General features: G+C 46.6%; 1 protein-coding gene across 23 annotated transcripts in view; it reads right to left on the reverse strand.

The window, feature by feature from the left end:
* CCM2 (CCM2 scaffold protein) overlaps positions 1-24,489 on the reverse strand; it is a 74,936-nt gene that overhangs the window by 3,206 nt on the left and 47,241 nt on the right. For 7 of the 23 annotated variants that reach the window (XM_015447460.4, XM_015447457.4, XM_045389084.3 and 4 more), the window contains 6 exons: positions 8,966-9,049; positions 8,321-8,504; positions 4,671-4,807; positions 3,295-3,430; positions 1,353-1,475; positions 439-496 (listed from right to left, as the gene is read on the reverse strand). In XM_015447460.4, coding sequence (XP_015302946.1) covers positions 439-496; positions 1,353-1,475; positions 3,295-3,430; positions 4,671-4,807; positions 8,321-8,504; positions 8,966-9,049 — 722 coding nt within the window. The remainder of the gene's footprint in view (positions 1-438; positions 497-1,352; positions 1,476-3,294; positions 3,431-4,670; positions 4,808-8,320; positions 8,505-8,965; positions 9,050-24,489) is intronic. The other 16 variants (XM_005549657.5, XM_005549654.5, XM_074035082.1 and 13 more) reach the window with 5 other exon arrangements.

Here is a 24,489-nt window from a genome sequence, read left to right on the forward strand (position 1 = left end):
GGCAGCATTGTTGGGAGGGGGAAGCGAAAGGCTCGGAGGGAGGAGCCGGGGTTGTGGGGTGGCAGGAATGGAGAGCATCAGTGGGCTGAAGTACTACAGAGGCCCAGGCAGTGGCAGATATGGGCTGGAAGGCCAGCGCCTCGGCAGACTTGGGTAGGGGAACAGCTCCATCCAACATGCCTATTACAAGTTCACTCTTGGGAAGCCATGGGAAGGTGGGCAGGGAGAGACCAGAGGGACAGCAAGAGCTCTAGAAGTCTACGAGGAGAGGGCGGTGAGTCAGGCCTCAACCATTCACTAAGCTGGGGACAGTGGGTCTGGGGATGGCTTAGCGAGGTGGGGCTGAGATGGGGGCACCGACTGGCTGCAGCCTGGACAACACTGGGCAATGCACTTGGTGCGTGTCCCACCGCACGGCTTGGTGGCACGTGCACTCACAAAGTGCTGGCTTCCACCTCGTAGGTCTCCTTAATGTCCACTTTTGTAGAAGAGTCATCTGTAAGGAAGATGCAGAAAACTAAGATGACTTTCGGGGACATGGTGGGGAGGCATTTTGAGTCCAGCCCACTGCTGTATTTACAGGAGACAGCGGCAGCCCTGGCCTTCAGGGACCCTGCTGTCCTTCAGCAAGCTGCCCACACTCTGGAATGTGCTGTGTGCCTCAGGGCAGGGCTCCCCAGACTTAAGCCCACATACACCCCTCCTGGGGATCCTGGCAAATGCAAATCCTGCTGCAGGCTGGGCTGAAGTTCACATTCACCCATGGCCAGAGTCAACAAAAGCTGTTTTTGAGGTATCACTCATGTGCCACGCAGGGTTACTGGGGCTTTGTCTCCTTTAACCCAGGCACATATCACCCCTATCTTCACTTGCAGACGAGGAAGTAAGTCAAAGAGATTACACAACTTGGCCCAGGTCATGCAGCAGCAACCACAGTCAGAGCCGGGCAGTCTGACTCCCCACCTGAACCCAGCGAAGCCACAGGATTCCTGAGACCCTCAGACCAGCAAAGGGTCTAACACTGAGCAGCTACATTCAACAAATGACATTAGGTCTGCGTGACACAGACTGTAATTTGCTATTCTAAACCTGAGGAAGGCACATTTCCACACCAGCGCAGGCAGTGAGTGAAAGCTTTGTGAGTGAGGCAGGTGAGTGTTGCGGAGAGGGTAAGATTTTAAATGGGAGCAGAGGGAGAGGCTGGGAGATAAAAGGGACATTTCTGGCACTAGGAACAAGGTAAGTATGGAGAGCAGAATAATGACCCCCCAAAGATGTCCACATCCTAATCCCTGGAATTGGTGAATATGTTACCAATTTCAAAGGGGAGTAAAGGATGCTAATCAGCTGACCTTGAAATAGGGAGATGACCCTGGAGAATTTGGGTGGGCTCAATGTGATTGCAAGAGTCCTGAAATGCAGAGGAAGCTGAGAGTCAAAGGAAGATGTGACTGTGGAAGATGTCACGTGGCTGGCTGTGAAGACAGAGGAAGGGCCATGAGCCAAAGCATGCAGCCGCCTCTAGGAGCTGGAAAGACAAGGAAATGGCTTCTTCTCTGGAGCCTCCAGAAGGAACCAGCCCTGTGGACACCTCAACTTTAGCCCAGTGGAACCCACATTGGACTCTTAATGTATAGAATTATAAGAGAATATATTTCTGCTGTTTATGCTGCTATGTTTTGGCATAGCTGGAGTAGAGAGAACACAGCAAGCAAAACTCCAAGGCAGAAATAAGCAGAGAATGCATGCATGTGCGTATGGGTGTGCATAACGTGTGCACATCTGTGTGTGGATCCCAGGGGGAGGTCTTGGGAAAGGCTGGCAGGGGAAGAAGCCCACTTCAGCAGCCCTCAGTAGTGGTGTTACATGATGTGTTTATTTTGTGAAAATTCATTCAACTGTACATGTATGACTTGTGTACTTCTCAGTAAAAAAAATTATTAAAGAAAAAAAAGGCCCTTTGGGAATTTTAAAGTACAAGGGCCAAACCAATCACACTGAAACTGAATGGCAGTTTGATAAATCGTCTGCTACTCATATGGTACATTCCTCTGGATATACTGTTGACTTCTAAGCCTCTACTTCCCCATCTCTAAAATGGGGATGAAGACTGCACCTAACTCACTAGGTCACTGAGGACTAAATGAGATGGAGAGCATGCCTGAGAGCTCAGCAGCTGTCCTCTCTGCAGCTGCTGGGCCAACACAGGGCGTAACATGCCCCAAAGGGCTCTGGCACCAGCAGCAAGAAAGGGAGGGAGGAGGCACTGAGGAGCAGCCCTCACACCGGCACAGGCTTCCCCAGGGTTCTCCACCATTTACTCTCTTCACTGAGATGTGTGTTACTGGGGAAAGGGTAGAGGGCTGGTACTTATCTCCATAAAAAGAAGAAATTGCACTCAACAAGCCACACTGTTTCCAACAGCTTTTGTTTTTGTTTTTTTTTTTCTTTTTTTTTTTTTGGTATTTTTAGTAGAGACAGGGTTTCTCCATGTTGGTCAGGCTGGTCTCGAACTCCCAACCTCAGGTGATCCGCCCGCCTCAGCCTCCCAAAGTGCTGGGATTACAGGCGTGAGCCACCACACCCGGCCTCCAACAGCTTTTTATGCACCTGATTTATGTAAACCATTAATCCTCAATAAGTAATACATCTGAAAAACAGATGATGTTTTTAAAGATTTAACTCAAGTGAGCTTGCTGATGAAGTGTTTTCAATGGACTAACAGACTCCTGAAAATGCTGTGTGGGTCATGCAGGAGGAGGCAGCTCTGGGGTGCGTTCGATTCTTCCCCATCTGCCACTGCTCCACCACTACCAGCTGACCTCCCAGGGCAGCCTGAGCAGCTTCCCATGGGTCTGGCCATGGTCCTGGAAGGAGTTTCACATTAAGAGCAGCCATGGTCTGGGCATACCGAAAAGGAGGCTCCCCAGATCCACTCTCAGCCTCCCCAATTCCATCACAGGCCCTAATGCTAGCAGACTTCTCCAGGCTCTTTGTTCTGACTTAAATTAAGTGACTTTAGCCACAAGTGGTTCCAAAAAAGTGTTCGAAGACCCCAAATGTATTCCAGGAAGCCATCGTGCTGACCTGGTGCAACTCGCTCAAGGACAGGTGACATTTCTGCCTTGATGAAACCCTATGGGCTAATGTGAACAGCAAAGTCTGGGAACAAAAGGCCACCATGTCACGGCAGTAACTGCGCTATTCCAGGGGTAACTCATGGAGAGCTGGGGGCCACTGCAGTAGCCCCTCCTGTCCCTGCTCCCACCCGCTGCCCACTCTCACTCAACATACCGCTGTGCAGGGACAGGTGGTGGGTGGGGGTGGAGGCCCCATCAAATATCGCTCTGTCCAGAAAGTCGATGGTGGACTCCGTGTAAACAACCTGGAAGACCTGGCCTAGCAGACAGCAAAGCTCCTCGGCAGCAACCTGCAGGAGGGGACAGCAGCTGCTCAGTCAGTCTGGCTGGAGACTGTGCCTTCCCAAGCAGCTTCCAGGATACCTGGGGCAGCCCAGATGCTCAATCAACATGAATGAAGAGCGGATGCCAGAATGTGTCCCTCTACCTTTCACTGACCCAAAGGGGTGTCAAAAGGGAGACCTAGCCAACTGCCCCAGGACTCCATCTAGGACTGCCACATGGCCCAGGGGTGGTTTTGCAAGTGTGAGAGGACTGTGCAGGGCACAAGTGTTAGCTGCCAGCCCTACGTCCTCTTTCCATTAACCTGACCTGTCAACACCCTCACAACCCTATCCCAGCCCAGGAAACAGGTGAGAGGAGATACCATCAGTATCACAGCCCACCTGGAGGCGTTTCTAACAGCTATAAAACAGTTTTATGACAGTGTGCTGTCTAAAGCAGAGGCTCTCAACTGGGGCAATTTTTGTACCCCTCCCAGGGGACATGTAGCAATATCTGGAGATACTTTCAGCTGTCACAAGGGGAGTAGCTGGGATGCTGCTCAACACCCCACAATGCACAGGACAGCCTCCCACAGTGGAAAATTATTGGGCTAAAAATGACAGTAGCATCAACACTGAGAAATGCTCATTACAGGATATTTAAGGTGGGTGGTCACTAGTATCCATTTTACAGATATGGAAATTAAACAGAAAGGTGTTAAGTGACTGCCAAGGCCCCACAGCTATTGGGTGGCTGAGGGGGCCCCAAACCCTAGCCTACAAGGGCCCGGCCCTTGGCTCTTCCAGGTGGTGAGTAATCTATAAGCACAGTCCTGAACACCAGGCAGGTCTAGGATGCAGCTCCCAGGCAGGTGACTGCCGCTGCCCGCCCATCAGCGTGGGGGCACCTTGAAGAATGATAAGCAAAAAGCTCAGTAGCCAGGTGGTCTCAGAGAAGGTGCTGGGGCTTGGAGATAGAAGGGTCGGAAGGCACAGGGGCGGGAACCGTTAGGGAGCCTGGGCCTGGGGCAGGACCTGGGATGCAGCCATGGGTAGAGGAGCTGTGGGCAGGGCCAGGATGGGGGCAATGCCTGGGGCAGGGGTGAGGACAGGCAATGGCAGAGGAAGTAGCTGGGTCCAGGGCAGTACCCAGCACTGTGCTGGGTATGGCCAGGGTGGGGCCACAGGTGGAGGTGGCCATGAGCAGGGTTTGGGAGGAGCCAGGAACAGGACTCGGTTCTGAGTGAGTGGGGCGAGAAAGTCTCACCTTGCTCTCTGCAGCCAGGATGACCAGGCAGCATGCCTCCACGGGCCCAACTGCACTCTCCGACAGGGAGCCTGCACTGAGACCTCTGGAACTTTCCGCACACAGACTCTGGCTGGGGGAGATCCCTGGGTCCTGGGCTAAGAAGTCAATACCATCTCAGGTTAGTGCAGTGAAAGGGCAGGCATGGGGGCACTGGAGGCAACAGCTGAGGCCACTATGGAAACAGGCTGAGAGGACCTTTACCTGGCTCAGGCACCCACAGAACGACCCGGGTGAAGGGCCTGCACCAGACGCACCTTGCTTCTCTAAAGAAGGGTGGGAACACACGACCCCTGAGCACCAGGGCACCAGAGCTGCACGTCATCCTGTAGTTTCACATGCTTCAAGTTCATATACAGCAGACCACATACACAACTCTGAGAACAGTCACCTCCAGGAGGTTTCCATGTGTTCTGAGGGAGTTCCCTTCTTACAGATGGGTAAACGGAGGCGGGGTAAGTGAAAGGCCAGGCCTGAGGGTGTGTGAGCTGCACTGTCCACGTGGCAATCTAGATGGTCAGACGCCAGTGCCCTCGTTTCTAACATCCTACCCATCGCCTCCCTAGACAAATGAGGATCTCTTGAAATACATGGAGTAACTCAGTGGTTTTCCTGATAGCAGGAGGGAGGCCCATCCCCAGGAAGCAGGGCTCTTACCATCAGTTCGGACCACCCTGGGAGGACTTCAGGACTGAAAACAAAACCTAGAAGTGCCATTAGTGCCAGGGTGTCGGAGGGCAGGCCAGCCTCAGGAGGGAGAGGAAGGCTGTCCCAGGCCAGGTACAAGGTAGGCGCATGCACAGAGACACGGGCTCCATAAGGGACTGTACCTCAAACCCCACAGTGAGACTCCTGGGGCTGCTCTGTCCCTGTGGTAGCCACTGGCCACAGGACTACTGAGTATGCAAAATGTGATGAGTCCACATTGAAACGTGTGAGTGCAAACTATACCCAGGGTTTCAGAGGTAGACAAAGAAAGAATGCTATGTAGCTCAACAATTTTTATATTGATTATATACTGATGTGATAATGTTTTGGGTACAGAGGGCTAAATAAAATATATTATTGAAAATAATTGGCCAGGCGCGATGGCTCATGGCTGTAATCCCAGCACTTTGGGAGGCCGAGGCGGGTGGATCGCCTGAGGTCAGAAGTTCAAGACCAGCCTGGCCAACATGGTGAAACCCCATCTCTACTAAAAATACAAAAAATTAGCTGGATGTGGTGGCGGGAGCCTGTAGTCCCAGTTACTCGGGAGGCTGAGGCAGGAGAATGGCGTGAACCCGGGAGGTGGAGCTTGCAGTGAGCCGAGACCGCACCACTGCACTCCAGCCTGGGTGACAGAGCAAAACTCCGTCTCAAAAAAAAAAAAAATTCACTTGTTTCCTTTTACTTTTTTTCTTTTTTTGGTATGAGTTTGGTAAGAAATCTCTACCTTTTAAACATTTTTTAAATGTTGGCTCCCTGGTGTGTACCTGTGGCAGTTCTCAAAGCAGCAGGGTGGGCAGCCTAAGGATGCAGGCAGCAAGTTGTATGCCTCTCCTGTATCATCCAGGAAGTGCTACCGTGGGTGCACGGGTGACCCTACCTCATCTGGCACCAACTCAAGTCACCGCCCTCCAAGCAGTTGCTGCCACATGGACCCTATTGCAGCTAACCTGGCCCCTAACTTCCCCGTTCCTGTGCTATCCCAAATACCAGGGTACTTTTGGTCCAAAGAGACACAGAGACTTGCTTGCACATAGCGGGCACTAAGTAAACGTTAGCTATTCACCTGCTGGTCTCTTATGTTGAGAACTCTGGATTCCTAATCCTAAACACAGCATGGCGGCTCAGTGCAGTGGCTCATGCCCGTAGTCCCAACACTTTGGGAGGCTAAGACGGGAGGATTACTTGAGGCCAGGAGTTCAAGACCAGCCTGGGCAACAGTGAGAGACCTCATCCTTAACAAAAAAAGTTAAAATATTTTAAAAATTACAAAATAAACACAGCATGCCTCATGTAACACAGGAGACACAAAACTGCTCCAGTGCATCTGCAAAAACAAAAAAGATGGCCCCCAGGACCCAGGGATTCACTCTCTTCCTTTAAACCAAAAGTTCTCTCAAAGACCAGAGGTCCTGTTTTTCATCTATTTTTTGGAAAGTTTCTCACTATGGCGCTCATTCTCTCTCCATTTAAAAAAATCTGTTATCCATTTCCTTTAGCAATGTGTTCTAATAATTAAAGCTGAGAAACTGTCATGCAGCAGAAGAATTAAAGGGGGGGCCTATCTCTCCTCCCTACCAGCTTGAAATACCTGCAGGAAGCCAGTCAGAAACCAGTCTCCTCACTCCTTGTCCCTAAGGATGGCCCAGGCCTAAGGCCTCCTGCAGGGTCCAAAGGTAGAAAAACAGGAGGGTCACCATGGTGTTGGACAGTATGGCTAGAAGTAGCCACCAAGCCAGCCTTCTCAGCCAGACAGGGTGAGTAACGTACATGTGTATAGGTGTGGTGTGTGCCTGTGTTGGGGAGGATGTACGCAAGTCTAAGCTACTGCTACACAGAGAACAAAGCAGAGCAACAGTCATCTTCATAAACCCCGCCAGTGTTCCCTGTGTAGTCTGTGACCACAGCAACTCCAAGCATCTAGACTCACAGGCTTTCTGTGGACGGATCTCAAGAGCGCACTCAAGCTGGCAGCTTCATGGCTCAAGGGGTCAATAATGAACACACTCGCCAGATTCTCAATGAACTACTGACCCTAAACGGAACAACAACTTCCCCTCTCTGCTACCTCAAACACAGTGTGTGGTCTAAGCAGACCCACTGTGACCTCTTCACACCCTGCCACTGGACCTTGGGAAATGAAAGGCTTTGGGATCAACCCAGTCACCAGCAGAGATCCAAGGAACCCAGGATACTGTCCCTACCGCAACGCCAGCTTTAAAACTCAGGACTGGGAGGGGCAAAATACAGGGAGGGTGAACCATGGTCTCTCCCCTCATCCTCAGTGGCATGAATGCCTGGGCTGGAAGCCACTGGAAATTAATAGGCAGCTTGGGATGGGGTCCAGTGAGGCATCACTGTACTCACCACAGCCAAAAATAACATTCTGCCCAATTCTATCCCATTGTGAAAGCAGCAGGCAGCAAGGACACACAAAGAGTAACCTCTACGACCAAGAACTCCTGCGAGGTCTGGGTCTCATCTTTGCTGTCCCTGCTTTAAGGACACTGTGCAGAGCTCAAAATGTCAGTCAAGCTGAGGTGAGGTCCCTACCCACTGCGTTCTCTCTAGGATCCACCACACCTAGGCAGAGAGGCAACTCCAGTGTACCCAGTGGGAGTCAATAGGAGCCCCGCCGGGCAGAGGAACAGGATACCAGTCCTAAATATTGTATCCCAGTATTGTTGAGTCCCCAAAGGCTCTTAGTGTGCCAGTGACTCCCAGTGTCTGGTAACTGATCTCAAGCCCTCTTCTGGCTGATCTCAGAGACAGGAAAGCCAACTATTGGTCATGACAAACAGCAGCACCCAACACAAAGCTGCAAAAACTGTCTCCAGAAGTTCATAAAATTCACACATGCACTCCTTAGGACAAGGACCCTCCTGACCCCTGACCTCCTGTACCTGTCTTCAGGACCACCAGGTGCGCGGCGTCATCCCGAACATAGGAGACGGCGGCGATGTCATGGATGGGCACCCTGAGGATGATATCCTCCCCGTCCCTCCAGGCCAGCTTGACGTTGTATGCAGACAGGCTGAGCACGGCATCGTGCTCCTGAGTCAAGTGTCCCGGAAGCTGGTGGGCTCTCTGGAAAGAACCACAGGGCGTCAGAAATGCAGACTCAGCTGTCAACCGGCATGGGGCTCTTCTCCTGAGAATATTGTGCTGGCCGATGTCATACATGTGACAAATGCTGAGTGAATAAGGTCAGTGTTATTCCCCTCAGAACAGTGCTTATTCCAGGGACACCAATGTGTTCAAACCATTTGGGAGATTCTTCTGGAACTGCCTTCAGATTCGGACTTACGGCACGTGGTTTGAAATATCTTGAAAATGTAAATTCTGGAAACAGCCCAAAATCACATGGAGCAAGTCTCGAGAATCAAGTTAATGTCCATACTAAGGAATAGTCTTTATGGCCAAGAGCCAAGTGTACCCATAATGTGATGAGACTGGCTCATTCCTCACAGCCACGAGGCCAAGTGTACAGGGACCAAGGGCTGGTGGGGGCTGAGGGCTAGTGCACAGGGTTAAGAGGATAGGGTTACCTTTGCATTGTCTATGAAATGCAGGATTTCAGTCCTACTGGAGGGATTCAGGTATCCTGGTATGGACGTTAACTGACCTAAATACTGAAAGAAAGTGAAGAAAAAAAATGCCATGAGAAATGGGAGCTGAGCCAACACCACCATCACTACCGCCGAGAGCACAAACCAAGTGCTTCATACTCAAGCCACCAGGCCCATGGGTCTCCAATCTGGCTCGCGTGGAGGGCCAACTCTAGGAAGAGAGTCCTGGGTTCTTACAGAAATCTCTACTGGCTGAGGACAGTGCTGCCCCATCTCCTACTATTCTACAGTGAAGGTCATCATCAAAAGTCCTGCAATGGACATCCCAAACTACTAGTACCAAAACTACTAGTTTTGGTAGAATCCGTATTCTAAAACAGGGATGGCCAGTGTTTTCTAGTCACTGCTGGGGAAACTGAAAACAATGGCACCATGCACAACTTCACTAAAAAATAAACTTACTCAATTGCAAAGGTCAACGCAGCTGAGAAATGAGCATAAATAGAAAAATGAAGTGCTATGGTTTCAAAGTGTCCCCCAAAAAGCATGTGCTGGAAACTTAGTCCCCAAATGCAACAGTGTTAAGGGTGGGGCCTTTAAGAGGTGATTAGGCTGGGTGCGGTGGCTTAGGCCTGTAATCCCAGCACTTTGGGAGGCCAAGGCGGGTGGATCACCTGAGGTCGGGAGTTCGAGACCAGCCTGACCAACATGGGGAAACCCTGTCTCTACTAAAAATACAAAATTAGCTGGACGTGGTGGATCATGCCTATAATCCTAGCTACTCGGGAGGCTGAGGCAGGAGAATTGTTTGAACCCGGGAGGCGGAGGTTGCAGTGAGCCGACACTGCACCATTACACTCCAGCCTGGGCAACAAGAGCAAAACTCCGTCTCAAAAAAAAAAAAAAAAAAAAAGAGCTGATTAGGCAACAAGAGCTCTGCCCTTGTGAGCAGATTAATGCTGTTATCCTGGGAGGGGGTTTGTTATCTCAGGAGCAGGTTCCTGATAAAAGGATGAATTTGACCCCCTTCCCTCTCCTGCCCTTCCACCTTTCGCCCTGGGATAACATAAGATGCAGATGCAGCCCCTCACCAGCTGTGCCCTTCAACGTTAAACCTCCTAGCCCCCAGAACTAAACGATTTTTTTTTCTTTTTTTTTTTGAGACAGGGTCTCACTCTGTAACACAGGCTGGGGTGAAGAGGCGTGATCTTGGCTCACTGCAACCTCCGCCTCCCAGGCTCAAAGCAATTGTCCCACCTTAGCCTCCTGAGTAGCTGGGACTACAGGGGTGTGCCGCCACACCTGGCTAATTTTTGTAGAGATAGGGTTTTGCCATGTAGCCCAGGCTGGTCTTGAACTCTTAGACTTAAGCAATCTGCTCACCGCAGCCTCCCAAAGTGCTGGGATTACAGGTGTGAGGCACCATGCCCAGCCTAGAAATTTCTATTCATTATAAATTTCCCAGTCTGTGGTATTTGTTATAGCAGCACAAAACAGACTAAAACATTTAGTAAACAGGTTTTTTTGGTCACACATGGCTGTGAGGCACTTAGCTTAGCAAACCTCCATGACACAGGGCCTCAGGTGCAGAAGGCGGTGGGCAGCAGCACTGTACCTGCTGTGCTCCTGCCTGTATCTTACCAACCACCATAACATTTTTAATGTTTCTGTTTTTTAAAATGGGTTGCCAATTCTTCCCAAGAACAGGCTTCTTGCACTCAACATTTTTCAGTTGCTCATTACTTCACACAGTTAAGTTCTCTATTAAAAAAGAATGAAATGGGACTTTCCAATTTCTTGTCCAGCTTGTAAAGGGCTCAGAAGTCATCACTCCCATCCTCACAACAAGAAAGCTGGCAAACTTACAATCAATGACTGTTCTTAGATCCATCAGATAATTGAGGTCACATGAAAAAACAATAACCCCAAAGATGGAGAGACAGATATGCAATGCTAAGAATCACAGCTCATTACGCAGCAGAAACCTTAGAGCCAGCACCAGCGGAGAGGAAAGGGGAACTGATAAATGACAGAGACTGCGCATGGACCAGTATGAGACAAAAACTCCAGGGGAACAGTCACTGGGGAGGTCCCCATACCAGTCTGAGTTTTACCACTAGGAGTCCCACCAGGCTGTCAGGGTGACTGGAGAAACATCTCCTCATACTCTGGCAGAAGGAGGGAAAATACATCATTTAAAAGTATAACCAGGCCAGGTGTGGTGGCTCATGCCCATAATCCCAGGACTTTGGATGGCCAAGGCGGGAGGTTTGCTTGAGGTCAGGAGTTTGAGACCAGCCTGGGAAACATGGTGAGACCCTATCTCTACAACAACAACAAAATAGTTGGGCATGGCGGCGTGCCTGTGGTGCCAGCTACTCAGGAGGCTGAGGTGGGAAGATCATTTGAGCCCAGGAGGTCGAAGCTGCAGTGAGTCATGATGGTGCCACAGCACTCCAGTTTTCCAACCAACATATAAAGGGCTCAGAGGTCATCTCAAAAAAAAAAAAAAAGAAGAAAGAAAAAAAGAAAAGAAAAAGGAATGACCAGAGCATTCTGTTATCCTTAACAAAGGCCCTTCCTCAAGGAAAACTATTTTACCAGAGCCTAACCACCTAGGGGTAAGGAAACACCCAATTCCTGCCTCCTCTATCGTTTATGTCTCTCCTAACGGGGAGGAAAAAAACAAAACTAAGAAGCACATGTGAAGGCCACGGCCCAGGGACATAGGCTCACTAAAACACTGAGACCTAATTCCAGGACTACAGAACACTTTCTCTCCCCTGAAAGCCACATCAACAGGACCCCTGTGTAGTAACAGGGATGCACACCTATAAGAACTGCAAGCCTCAGACTCTATTTAAGAAGGAACCTTGAAGAAAACCCAAAAACAATGGAACACAAAAACAAGGACACACAAGAGATTTTATCCCCCAGCATCTACAAGGGCAGCAAACAGTAAACACAGCCCAACTCCCAGCCAGACAAACATACCTCACACTAAGGCCTATTAACCTGATGCCTAAGTTCCTCATATCAGAAACAGACTCAGACATGGTGGAGATTTGGGAACTACCAGATTGGGAATTTAAAACAACTACGATTAATATGGTAATGGCTCTAATGGAAAAAGTAGACATCATGTAAGGACAGACAGGCAGCATAAGCAGAGCTGGAAACGCTAAGCAAGTATCAGTAGGAAATGCCAGAAAGCAAAGTCCTGTAACAGCAATGGGGACTGCCTTCGACAAGCTCAAGAGGCTGGACACAGCCAAGGAGAGAGTCTCTGAGCTTAAGAATACATCAACAGAAACCTCCAAACGTGAAAATCAAAGGGAAAAAAGAATGAAAGAAAGAAAACAGAATATGCAAGAACTGTGGGACAGTTACAAAAGGTGTAACATATGTGCAATGAGGATATCAAGAGAAAGAAAAGAACACAATAACTATTTGGAGTAATGAGAGCTGAGAAGTTCCCCAACTAATGTCAGACACCCACCCACAGATCCAATGAGGTCAGAGAACATGAAACGGTAAAAAGCAGGGAATCTACACTGAGGCAAATCACATCAAATTGCAGAAATGAAAGACAAAAAGAAAATCAGAAAGGAAGACTATCTCTTCTGCAGAAATCTGGGGATTTTTTCCACAGGAAAAAAACACCCTACCTATAAAATGGCAAGAAAAAGAATCACACTGGACTTCTCTTCAGGAACCATTCAAGCAAGAAGAGAGAGGGAACTATTTGATTCTGTATCCAGTGAAATTACCCTTCAGAAGTGAAAGATAAATGATTTTTCTCAGAAAAACAATAACTCAGGGATTTAACATTTCAAGAAAAGTTAAAAGAACTTCTTCAGAGAGAATGAAAATGATATAGTCAGAAACTCTGATCTATGTAAAGGGGAAAAGCATCAGAGAAGAAATAAAGGTAGGTAAAATTAGTATTTTTTTAAATTTTAATTGCTCTAACACATTAACAGTTTGTTCAAAATAAAATTTGTGTATTGGGTGACTGTAGCCTAAAGATAAATGAAATAAATGACAGCAATGTTATAAGCAGCAGGACGAGTGAATTGGGAATACTTGGTTACAAGGTATTTGTACTACCTGTGAAGCAGCACAGCATTATTTGAAAGTGGATTTTGATTAGTTGTGAATGTATATTGTAAACCCTAAGGTAACCATTAAAATAAATACATATACACACACATACATTTTTGAGACAGGGTCTTGCTCTGTCACCCAGGCTGGAGTGCAGTGGCACGATCACAGCTCACTGCAGCCTCAACCTCCCAGGCTGAAGCGATCCTCCCACCAGTAGGTGAGACTACAGGCACATGCCACCAGGCCCAGCTAATTTTTGTATTTTTTGTAGAGGCAGACAGGGTTTTGCCATGTTGCCCAGTCTGGTCTCGAACTCCTGAGCTCAACTGATCCGCCCACCTCGGCCTTCAAAAGTGCTGGGAATACAGGCATGAGCCACCGCACCTAGCCTGTATTTTTTGTTTTTTCTTTTTTCTTCTTTTTTTTTTAAGAGACAGGGTTTCACCACATTGCCTAGGCTAGTCTCAAACTCCTAGGCTCAAGTGATCCTCCTGCCTTGGCCTCCCGAAGTGCTGGGATTACAGGCATGAGCCACCATGCCTGGCGAAAAGTTTTAAATAAAATATTAGCAAACTGAATCCAATAATGTATTAATAATTATATACCACGATCAAGCGGGATTTATCCCAGGTGTGCAAGGCTGATTCATTGTTCAAATATCAATCATTGTGGCAGAGGCGGTGCTCATGCCTACAATCCCAGGATTTTGGGAGGCCAAGACAGGAGGATCACCTGAGGTCAGGAGTTCAAGACTAGCGTGACCAACATGGTGAAACCCAGTCTCTACTAAAAATAAGAAAATTAGGCTGGTCATGGTAGCTCACACTATTAAAAACTGGGCAAATGACTTGACATTTCTCTAAAGATACACAGATGGCCAATAAGCCAAGCCTAAGAAAAGATTTTCAACATCAATAGTTATTAGGGAAATGCAAATCAAAACCATAATGAAATACCACTTCACACCCACTAGGATGGCTACTTTTTTTTTAATAGTGACAGGGGTGGGGTCTCACTATGTTGCCTAGGCTGGTCTTGAACTCCTGAGCTCAACTGATCCTCCTGCCTCGGCCTCCCAAAGTGCTAGGATTACGGGCATGAGCCACCACACCCGGCCTAGACAGCTATTTAAAAAAGATATGGAGATATTGTTGGCAAAGATATGGAGATATTGAAACCCTGTGCATTACTGGTGGGAATGTAAAATGATACTCCTGTGAAAAGCAATATGGTGGTTCCTCAAAAAAATTAAACATGGAATAAGCATATGATTCAGTAATTCCACTTCTGGGTATATACACAAAATAAAAGCAGTGGCTTGAAAAGACATTTGTACACCCATGTTCATAGCAGCAGCATGATTCACAATCAACTAAAGCAAGAAACAACTCAAATGTTCATTGACAGATAAGTGAATAAATAGAATGTGGTCTATACATACAACGAAATATTGTTCAGCCTTAAAAGCAACGGAAATGCTGACACATGCTACATGTGGTAAGTGAAATAAGCCAGTCACAAAAGGACACTGTGCTAAGTGAAATAAGCCAGTCACAAAGGGACAAATATTGTATGATTCCACTCACATAAGATACCTAGAGTAGTCAAATCATAGAGACAAAAAGTAAAGCAGTGGTTGCCAGGAGCTGTGGGAGGGGGATGGAGAGGCATTGTCTAATGGGAACATGGTTTCAGTAAGAGCTGATGGGAAGCTCTGGAGATGGATAGTGCTGATGGTTGCACAACAGTGTGAATTGATTTTATGCCATTGAACTCTATACTTGAAAATGATTAAGACAGTATATCTTTTTTTTTTTTTTTTGAGATGGAGTCTCACTTTGTCACCCAAGCTGGAGTACAGTGGTGCGATCTCAGTTCAATGCAACCTCCGCCTCCCGGGTTCAAGCAGTTATCTGCCTCAGCCTCCCAAATAGCTGGGATTACAGGCACCCGTCACCACACCCGGCTAATTTTTTTGTATTTTTAGTAGAGACGGGGTTTCACCATCTTGGCCAGGCTGGTCTTGAACTCCTGACCTCGTGATCCACCCGCCTTAGCCGCCCAAAGTGCTGGGATTATAGGCGTGAGCCACCCGGCCTGGCTGATAATATATCTTATGTATATTTTACCACAATAAAAATTTCATGTTATTAGTTTTATTCAATAATTTCATTTGCTATCCCTCCTAGTTTTGCATCATCCACAAATATTATTCTCTGTTCTCAAAAGGGTAATAAAAAATATTGACTACGATGGGGTCATATGTCAAGTGCTTTGCTGAAACAAAAGTACCCGGAATTAAGTTTACAGAATTGTACAGGAATTCTCCCTGGCCTCCCTGTGGCTGAGGTGACACGACATCACCATCACTATCTTGCTTTTCTTTGGTGTTACCCAAAATCTGGCCATGATGCTTCAAAAACTCAGGCTCACAGATCTCTAAAGGGGATTCACGATTCTACTTTTTTCCTATAGGGATAAACCTTTACTCATTTGAGATTTCTTTCACTGTGAAATATTTATATTAGTAAAACAACTTTTATCAGTAAAGAAAAAGTACAGCTCTAATCCTTGTTCTAATATCTGAATAGGACACAGTATGTATGCCTCCTGGACAGTTCTCACAATGGGCTCCCCATCTGCCATGGGAAACCCTGTCTCCTGGGTGTCCCCTGGCCAACACCCAGTGCCCCTATGGTAATGCCATGCCCAGCCTACACCCACTGTCCCAGAAAGCCAAGAGCACAGCTACGAGAGAGAGGACCATGGTGAAGCAGTGAGAGAGCAAGGGGACATCTGACCAGCCAGCCATCAGCTCCATTAGTTCATTAGTTCTGAGATTAGTGAAAGAAGACGGTATGGCCAGGCAGCCTCTCACACACCCTTGCCTGACTGCCAACCACACAGCTCCATGCTGGCAGGCTCACCCCCTCCTCAAGCACCTTGTCTAGAGGTTGGGGTAGGGGAATTGGCTCTAAACAGAAAGTTCTTCTAAAAATAACTTCTGACAAGATACAATGGAAGTGTTTTGTTTGTTTGTTTTTGTTTTTAATATTGATACCAAATCAGTCTCCCCATAACTTCTCTTTATTGGCCTTGATTGATAAGGTTCCCATGGCAGGGTCTGGGCCCTGACAGGGAAGGAACAGGATTCTGAGATTTGGGATGGGGATAGCTGGGTAAATGCCTTTGAGAAACTTAGTCCTCAAATTCTTCTTAAAACTATGCCTACAGAAGTGACCTATCCCCTTTTGTTGTACGACAGAAGCCCCCGACACACTCCTTGCTTGCATATAACACATAGGCCTCAAATGAAATGGGAATCTCATGAGATAATGCTTGCTCTCCCCAGAATCTGCCCTGTCCACTTTTCATGGCTAGGACTCGCTACAGGATGTGCCTAACGAGTTCTGACAGAGCTGGGGAATGCACCTGGGAGAGGACCTCAAGGTGTTGGATCCAGGGGGACAGAATATTAAGCTGAATGGGAGATCTTCTCTACTAGGGCACATACTATAACACAGCATTTAACATCCTGAGGGGGGCGTCCAGAGGCCGTTCTCAGATACTGCTGGCAGGCTCTTCAAGTTCAGCATAAGTGATGGCTCATATTAAAGCAGAGATCGTGGGACTGCTGCGGCAAAGTGGATCCAGGTATCGAAAGGCTCGGGGAAGTGGACATACTACAATTGACCTACAAAATGACAGGAAAGCCCACCAGCGGCCCATGTCCCTCAGGAGAACATGATGGCATTCCATCAACCATGGCACTAATGAGTGTGCAGAAGGACCACGGGCATCACTGAGAAGCTCTGTGCTGGTCAGCCTCTGAAGGGGAAGCTAACCATCAGGTGTGCTTGTACAGAACTGGGCTCCCCAGGAGCAAGGGGATAACAAGACCCCCCCTAGCAGAAGCCACGGAACAGCACTGACTCGCATAGAGCAGGTGTAGGTGTCAGCCAGTAACAGGCAGCAAGGTCAAAATAGCAGCCAGGGGAGCCTGGGCTCCATGCAGGGATCTATGGAGACAGCTCACAGAATGCTGGAGTTTCCACGGGCAGGAGAGATACGAAGCCAACAAGGGTGCTGCTTAATATATATACATAAGAAAAATCAAAACGGAAGAAGCAGAAGGCTAAGGTGAGCTTCTGCAATGCAAAGTATCAATCCCTGACTCCGTTTCTAGATCTGGAGCAGCTCTCAAACTCAGACACACTGACTGAAGGAAAGACCAAGCCTGCGTGGGAGTCAATCTGCAACACCAAGGCAAGTACATGCCCCAGTGATTTCCCCAGCTCTCCCCAAAGGGACTTCATTCACCTGCGTAAAAGTACCATGGGAACTGAAAGTCTTCAGAGGTTTTTGAAATAGAGGGTCTGAGACGATGCTGATACTTAGGGACCCAAACTGTCAACAAGGTCCTCCACAGAGTAGGAACACATGGGAGTCAGATAATACATGAAGCCCAGCCAGGTACACCTCAAAGTGCATCCACTGGATAAAGATTCAACTGGTGGCCATCTGCCCACTTCCCTGAATATAAGAGACGTAATACAAGAGAAACGGACATACTTAGCACTTTGTAGAATCCTCCTATTGGTCCTCTGATCTAAAGAATAAGTGCTATTGAAGTAGAAAAGGCCATTTGGAAGCCCCTGAAATTTGTCCTGACCCCTGACCCCTGGCCATAGTAAATCAAAAACAGTATCATTTCCCAGCGGGAAAAGCAAATTAATGCTGCTCTTGAAAACGTAAATGATGCAGGGTAGGGGTCCCCATCTCATGCCCAGTCTGGCTCCTATAGAAATTATGGTGGGTAAACTGTGGTAGATGACTGTAGACTGCCACAAACTGAGCTAAATGGAATCTTTACTCAAGTGAATAAATAATCTTGGGTACATGGTTTGTAGCTATTGATGCGGTAAACACTTCCTCTTCAAAACTATCAGGAACTGCTGATGTTCATGTAGGATGGACAACAGTACACATTCACGTTCTTACTACAAGACTGTGCTAAGAGTGCCAGCTGCAGGAACAGGTGGCCCAAACCCAAACACTGCCTAGCAGAGCTGTTCTGAAGCCTCTCCCGTAAATTGCACCCACAGCCTCAGAAAGGGTTCCCAATACACAGCTGACAGAAAGAAAATCCCAAGCATGGTTCACATACTTAGGTACAAGCAAATACACTACAACCCTTCACCGTGGCAGACCTGCCGGCAGGATACCAATTCTGCAGCCCTGATAAGGCATCATCCCCTCAAAGAGACCAACCAGTTGTCCTGTCTGCCGGCCAGCTGAATACTTCAGAACTCCTTTGACCCTGCAATAAGAAACAATTGTTCTGGCAAAAATTAGCACATGCTCCACATAAGGGTTTGCCTCTCCTGCCTGCAGCAGCTGCCAAACTACTCTCCAAGGGCTTGTGGGGCGTGTGGTTGCCGATGTGGGACAGCATGTACCATCACCTTGGATCAAGGGACTCACTTAGTGCTAAAGGAGGTACAGCAGCAGGCACATGACCATGGAATTCAATGTCCCATAAAACACCCTCACACATGTAATCCCAGCACTGTGGGAGGCCAAGGCGTGTGGATCATGAGGTCAGGAGATCGAGACCATCCTGGCTAACAGGGTGAAACCCCGTCTCTACTAAAAATACAAAAAATTAGCCGTGTGTGGCCAGACGTGATGGCTTACGCCTGTAATCCCAGCACTTTCGGAGGTCAAGGCGGGTGGATCATGAGGTCAGGAGATCGAGACCATCCTGGCTAACACAGTGAAACCCCGTCTCTACTAAAAATACAAAAAATTAGCCAGGCGTGGCCGGGCACAGTGGCTCACACCTGTAATCCCAGCACTTTCGGAGGCCAAGGCGGGTGGATCATGAGGTCAGGAGATCGAGACCATCCTGGCTAACACAGTGAAACCCCGTCTCTACTAAAAATACAAAAAATTAGCCAGGCGTGGCTGGGCGCAGTGGCTCACGCCTGTAATCCCAGCACTTTGGGGGGCCGAGATGGGCGGATCACGAGGTCAGGAGACAAGACCATCCTGGCTAACACAGTGAAACCCCGTCTCTACTTAAAATACAAAAAATTCGCCAGGCATGGTGGCATACGCCTGTGGTCCCAGCTACTCAGGAGGCTGAGGCAGGAGAATGGTGTGAACCCGAGAGGCGGAGCTTGCAGTGAGTTGAGATCGTGCCCTGGGTGACAGAGCAAGACTCCATCTCAAAAAAAAAAAAAAAAAAACCGTAAGCACCTGGAGCTGTCATCCTGATAAAGCTGTGGCCAGCTGGGAGACTGGGAGATGACACCCTGAAAGGATGCCCCCTCTCCTTTAGGATGCAGTTACATCTAAACCAATAGTTGCTACATGGTGTCATGTCCCCAGTGGGTTGAATGAGGCCTTGGGTCCCACTGAAGTAGTCAGGGCTGTAGTTCATCTGGAGAAGTTTCCAGAAATTATGACCAAATGCCTCTGGAGAAGCTGAGTCTGGATGGAGTGAACTCAACTTGAGAAATACATGGATGAGGGAGTGCGGGGTGGAGTGTAGTACAGGCAGTGGTGTCCCACCCAGGACCCCCCACTGCTCTGAGTGTGGATGGGTAACACCCTGAGCTACTTCTGTCTTCACCAAGCTGTGGCATTCTAGGCTTTAGAGCATGAATCAGGTTGAAATTAACCTGAGTCTATGATTTTCAGGCATCTTTCCCCTCTGCCCTACCCTATCCCCTTCACTCTTTCTCTTGAGCATGCCCTTAACAGATCAGTGGAACATGATCCCCAGTTTCAGGCTCTGCTGCACGAGAAGCAATTGAAGACAATGATGAACAAAGACAAATGACAAACTAGGGGAAAACATTTAAAACTAACTTTACAGCAGAGGACTAACTTACCTGACATACTGAGAGCTACTGCAAAGATATAAGAAAAGAAGCAACAACCCACTAGAAAAAATGGGCAATGGATCTAGAAATGTAGTCTGAAAGAGACCTGACTTTTGACCATTTGAAAGACACTCAACCTCACTTGTAAGTACAAACTATAATAAGAAAACATTTTAAGAATATCAGACTGGCAAAGATCAAAAAGTTTGAATAAACACTGTGTTCCTCAGAGGGTGGAGAAACAGGTACAGTTGTTCCTCAGTATCTGCTGGGGATTGGTTCCAGGAGCCTCTTGGGATACCAAAATCTGCAGATGTTCAAGTTCCTCAAGCAATATGGCAGTATTATTCGCACATAACCTACACTCCTCCTGTATAACAGTCATGCATCACTCGACAACAGGGATACATTCCGAGAAATCCGTCATTCGGCAATTTCATCATTGAGTGAACATCACAGAGTGTAATTACACAAACCCAGATGGTACATATAGCCTCCTACACACCTAGGCTATAAGGTATTGCTCCTATTGTTCCCAGGCTACAACCTCTACAGCATGTTACTGTATGAATACTGCAGGTAACTGTAACACAATGGTGAGTATTTGTGACTCTAAATACATTCAAACACAGAAAAGGTAATGCGTTGTGCTACAATGTTAAGACAGCTATGTCACTAGGCAACGGAAATTTTTTTAGCTCCCTTATAATCTCATGGGACCATTGCCATACATGTGGTCTGTCGTTAACCAATATGTTGTTATATGGCCAAGACTGTACTTCAAATTATCTCTAGATTACTTACACCTAATACAATGTAAATGTTATGTAAATAGTTGCTACACTGTATTTTTAAAATTTGTATTTTTTTAATTGTTGTAGTGGGTTTTTTTATTGTTTTTTTGAATATTTTCAACCCACAGTTGCTTAACTCCTCGGGTGAAGAACCTGCAGAGGTAGGGGGCCGCCTGCACACTCACAGAGTCCTCACGTATGCACTGACTTCAATCCTTTATGAAGAACAATTTGGAAATGTCTGTCAAATTAAAAAGTAACCTAGCCTTAGATCTAGAAACTCTACTTTTGTAATTTATCCTAAAGGTAGAGTAAAACATGTATAACAGTTGAAAATAAATATGTATTAATAAATCACTGGTTAAATAGAATATGACACAGCTATCTAAGGGAATATCATGCAACTATTAAAATGGACAAGGCAGTTTTATGTGTGCTAATGTGAACACTCTGTGATAAATCAAGATATACCGTTCAGTGTAAAAAGCAAGGTGCAAACAGTGTACACCATGTAATCATTTGGGAAACAAATGCATGTGTATGCTCATATATGGAGAGACTATAAAGACACGAGAATCTGGTTCAGCAGTTCCTCCCATGGAGGACGCACAGGATTTCTTTGCACCAAGAGTCTCTTTGTTATCATTTGAATTTTGAACCATGTACATAAATTACATATTCAATTAGATAAAAATAAATAATACACTGGGCATGGTGGCTCACACTTGTAATCTATTACTTTGAGAAACCAAGGCAGGAGGATCGCTTGAGCACAGGAGTTCAAGACCAGCCTGGGCAACATGGCAAGACCCTATCACTACAAAAAAAAATACAAAAATTAGCCAGCTGTGATGGAACAACATGTGGTCCCAGCTACTCAGGAAGCTGAGGTGAGAGGATCACCTGAGCCTAGAGAAGTTGAGGCTGCAGTGAGTCATGACTGTGCCACTGCATTCCAGCCTGGGTGACAGAGTGAGACCCTGTCTCAAAAAATAATAACAACAACAAATCTGATAAGAGCTTCTTGGGTTTGGTATCACAAATGTAATTAATTACCCTGTCCCATTATTAAAACCATACAGCAAGCCTGCTATGAGTCCATTCATAGTCACTAGGTGAACCCACATGAGCCTTGCACTGCACGAAACCTTACTGGGGCAAATGTCAGCTTGTGATAGAAACTACAGAAAGAATGCTTTTTTTTTTTTTTTTTTTTTTTGAGACAGAGTCTTGCTCAGTTGCCCAGGCTGGAGTGCAGTGACACGATCTCGGCTCACTGCAAGCTCTGCCTCCCGGGTTCATGCCATTCTCCTGCCTCAGCCTCCCGAGTAGCTGGGACTACAGGTGCCCACCACCACGCCCGGCTAATTTTTTGCATTTTTTTTAGTAGAGACGGGTTTTCGCAGTGTTAGCCAGGATGGTCTCGATCTCCTGACCTCGTGATCCACCCCTCTCGGCCTCCCAAAGTGCTGGGATTACAGGCGTGAGCCACCGCGCCCGGCCTTTTTTTTTTTTTAAGACAGAGTCTTGCTCTGTCACCAGGCTAGAGTACAGTGGCACAATCTCAGCTCACTGCAACCTTCGCCTCCTGGGTTGAAGCGATTCTCCTGCCTCAGCCTCCTGAGTACCTGGGACTACAGGTGCACACCACCACATCCAGCTAATCTTTGTATTTTTAGTAGAGACGGGGTTTCACCATGTTGGCCAGGATGGTCTTGATCTCTTGACCTGGTGATCTGCCCGCCTCGGCCTCCCAAAGTAATGTTCCTACTTTATGAAGGTTTTGTGAAGATTAAATGAGAAAAATGTATTTAAAATGTTAAACAGTACTGCTGCACACAGTAAGCATTCCAAAACAGAAGCTACTATTAAATTCCTTTCAACTTGTTCATTAATGTTCATTCTAAATACAAAATACTTCCCATAAACACTACACTGGAGTATGTGGGATTAAATGTCTCCTATCACTGGTGGATTTTATTGTTGTCATTGTTTTTATTTTATGAAATGTATACAGTATAAAAAGGCAAATAAAGTTCAAAAAAATTGTAAAACAAAAAAACAACAATCTCCTTTACTAACAGGGACAACCCCATCCACAAACCACTTCCAAGAGGCGGCCACACAGGAGTCTTCTGATTCTTCTAGCATCTAGAGCCATTTTTCTAAATAATGGGCTTATGTTGCGATTGCTTATCAATTTAAGACATTATGTATTGACTTCCAATTATATCACCATTCCCACTTTCCCTCTCTTTTCTTACAACTTAGATAATTTTTCTTAATCAATACTTAGTTCTTACATCATTTTATTATCCACATTCTCTCACTGACATGCCAAGTAGTAGTCAAATTACAATTTCTTTATAATTAAACTTTTATTTTAAGGTAACTGTAAATTCACCTCTTATTATAAGAAATGATACAGGGAGATCCATCGCTCCCTTTACCCTACTGCCCCCAGCAGTGACATCTTGCAGAACTATATAGCACATCACACCAGGACACTGACGTAAACACAGCCAGAGCACCCATCACTGTGAGGACCCCTCCTGTTGCCCTTTATAGGCTCACCTACTTCTCTCCAACCCTAGCAAACCCTAATCTGTTCTCCACCTCAGCAACTGTGTCATTTCAAGGATGTTACAGAAAGGAACATACGGTGTGAAACCTTTCAGAATGGCTTTTTTCACTTAGCATAATTCTCTGGAGGCCCATCCAGGTTGCTGTGTAGTTTGTTCCTTTGTGGTTGCTTTAAGACAGGGTCTCACTGTCATCCAGACTGGAGCACAGTGGCGTGATCACGGCTCACTGCAGCCTCCACTTCCTGGGCTCAAGCAATCCTCCAGCCTCAGTCTCCCCAGTAGGTGGGACTACAGGCAGATGCCACCATGCCCAGCCCTTCGTATTACTGAATAGTCTTTCAGGGCATGGATGGACCTCATTTTGTTTAACCATTTATCCCCCAAAGGACATAGAGTTGTTTCTAGTTTTGGGCTACTATGGATACAACTGTTTTGAATATTAATATGCAGGTTTTCATGTGAACATAAATTTTCATTTCCCTGGGATAAATGCCTAGGAGTGCAATTGTCAAGTTATTGGTAGTTGCATGTGGAGATTTAAAGAAACTGCCAGACTGCTTTCTAGAGTGGGGGTACCATTTTACATCCCTACCAGCAATCAATGAGGGGTCCAGTTCCTCCACATCTTCTCCAGCATCTTGTTTTCTACTTTAAATTTAAGACATTCTGTTAGGTGTGTATTGGCTGCTCATTATGGTTTTAATGTGCATTTTCCTGATTGCTAATGATTTCAGCATATTTTCATATGCTTACTGCCATCTGTATATCCTCTTCAGTGAAGTATCTCCTCCTGTCTTTTGCTTATGTCTTAATTGGATTCTTTGTTTTAATGTTGAAGTTTTGAGAGTTCTTTATATACTGTAGATACCAACCCTTTGTCAGATATATGGTTTAAAAATATGTCCTCTCAGCACATCAGTCTGTAGCGTATCTTTTGTCTTTTATAGAGCAAAAGTTTTAAATTTTGATGAAGTCCAGTTTATGTTTTTTCTTTTATGAATTATGCTTTAGGTATCAAGTCTCAGAACTCTTTGTGTAGCCCTGCATCCTGAAGATTTTCTATGCTTTTTACTAGAAGTTGTATTTTATATTTAAGCCTATGATCCATTTTGAGTTAATTTTTGTGT

Source organism: Macaca fascicularis, chromosome 3 (genome assembly GCF_037993035.2).
Source record: "Macaca fascicularis isolate 582-1 chromosome 3, T2T-MFA8v1.1".
Classification (NCBI taxonomy): Eukaryota; Metazoa; Chordata; class Mammalia; order Primates; family Cercopithecidae; genus Macaca; species Macaca fascicularis.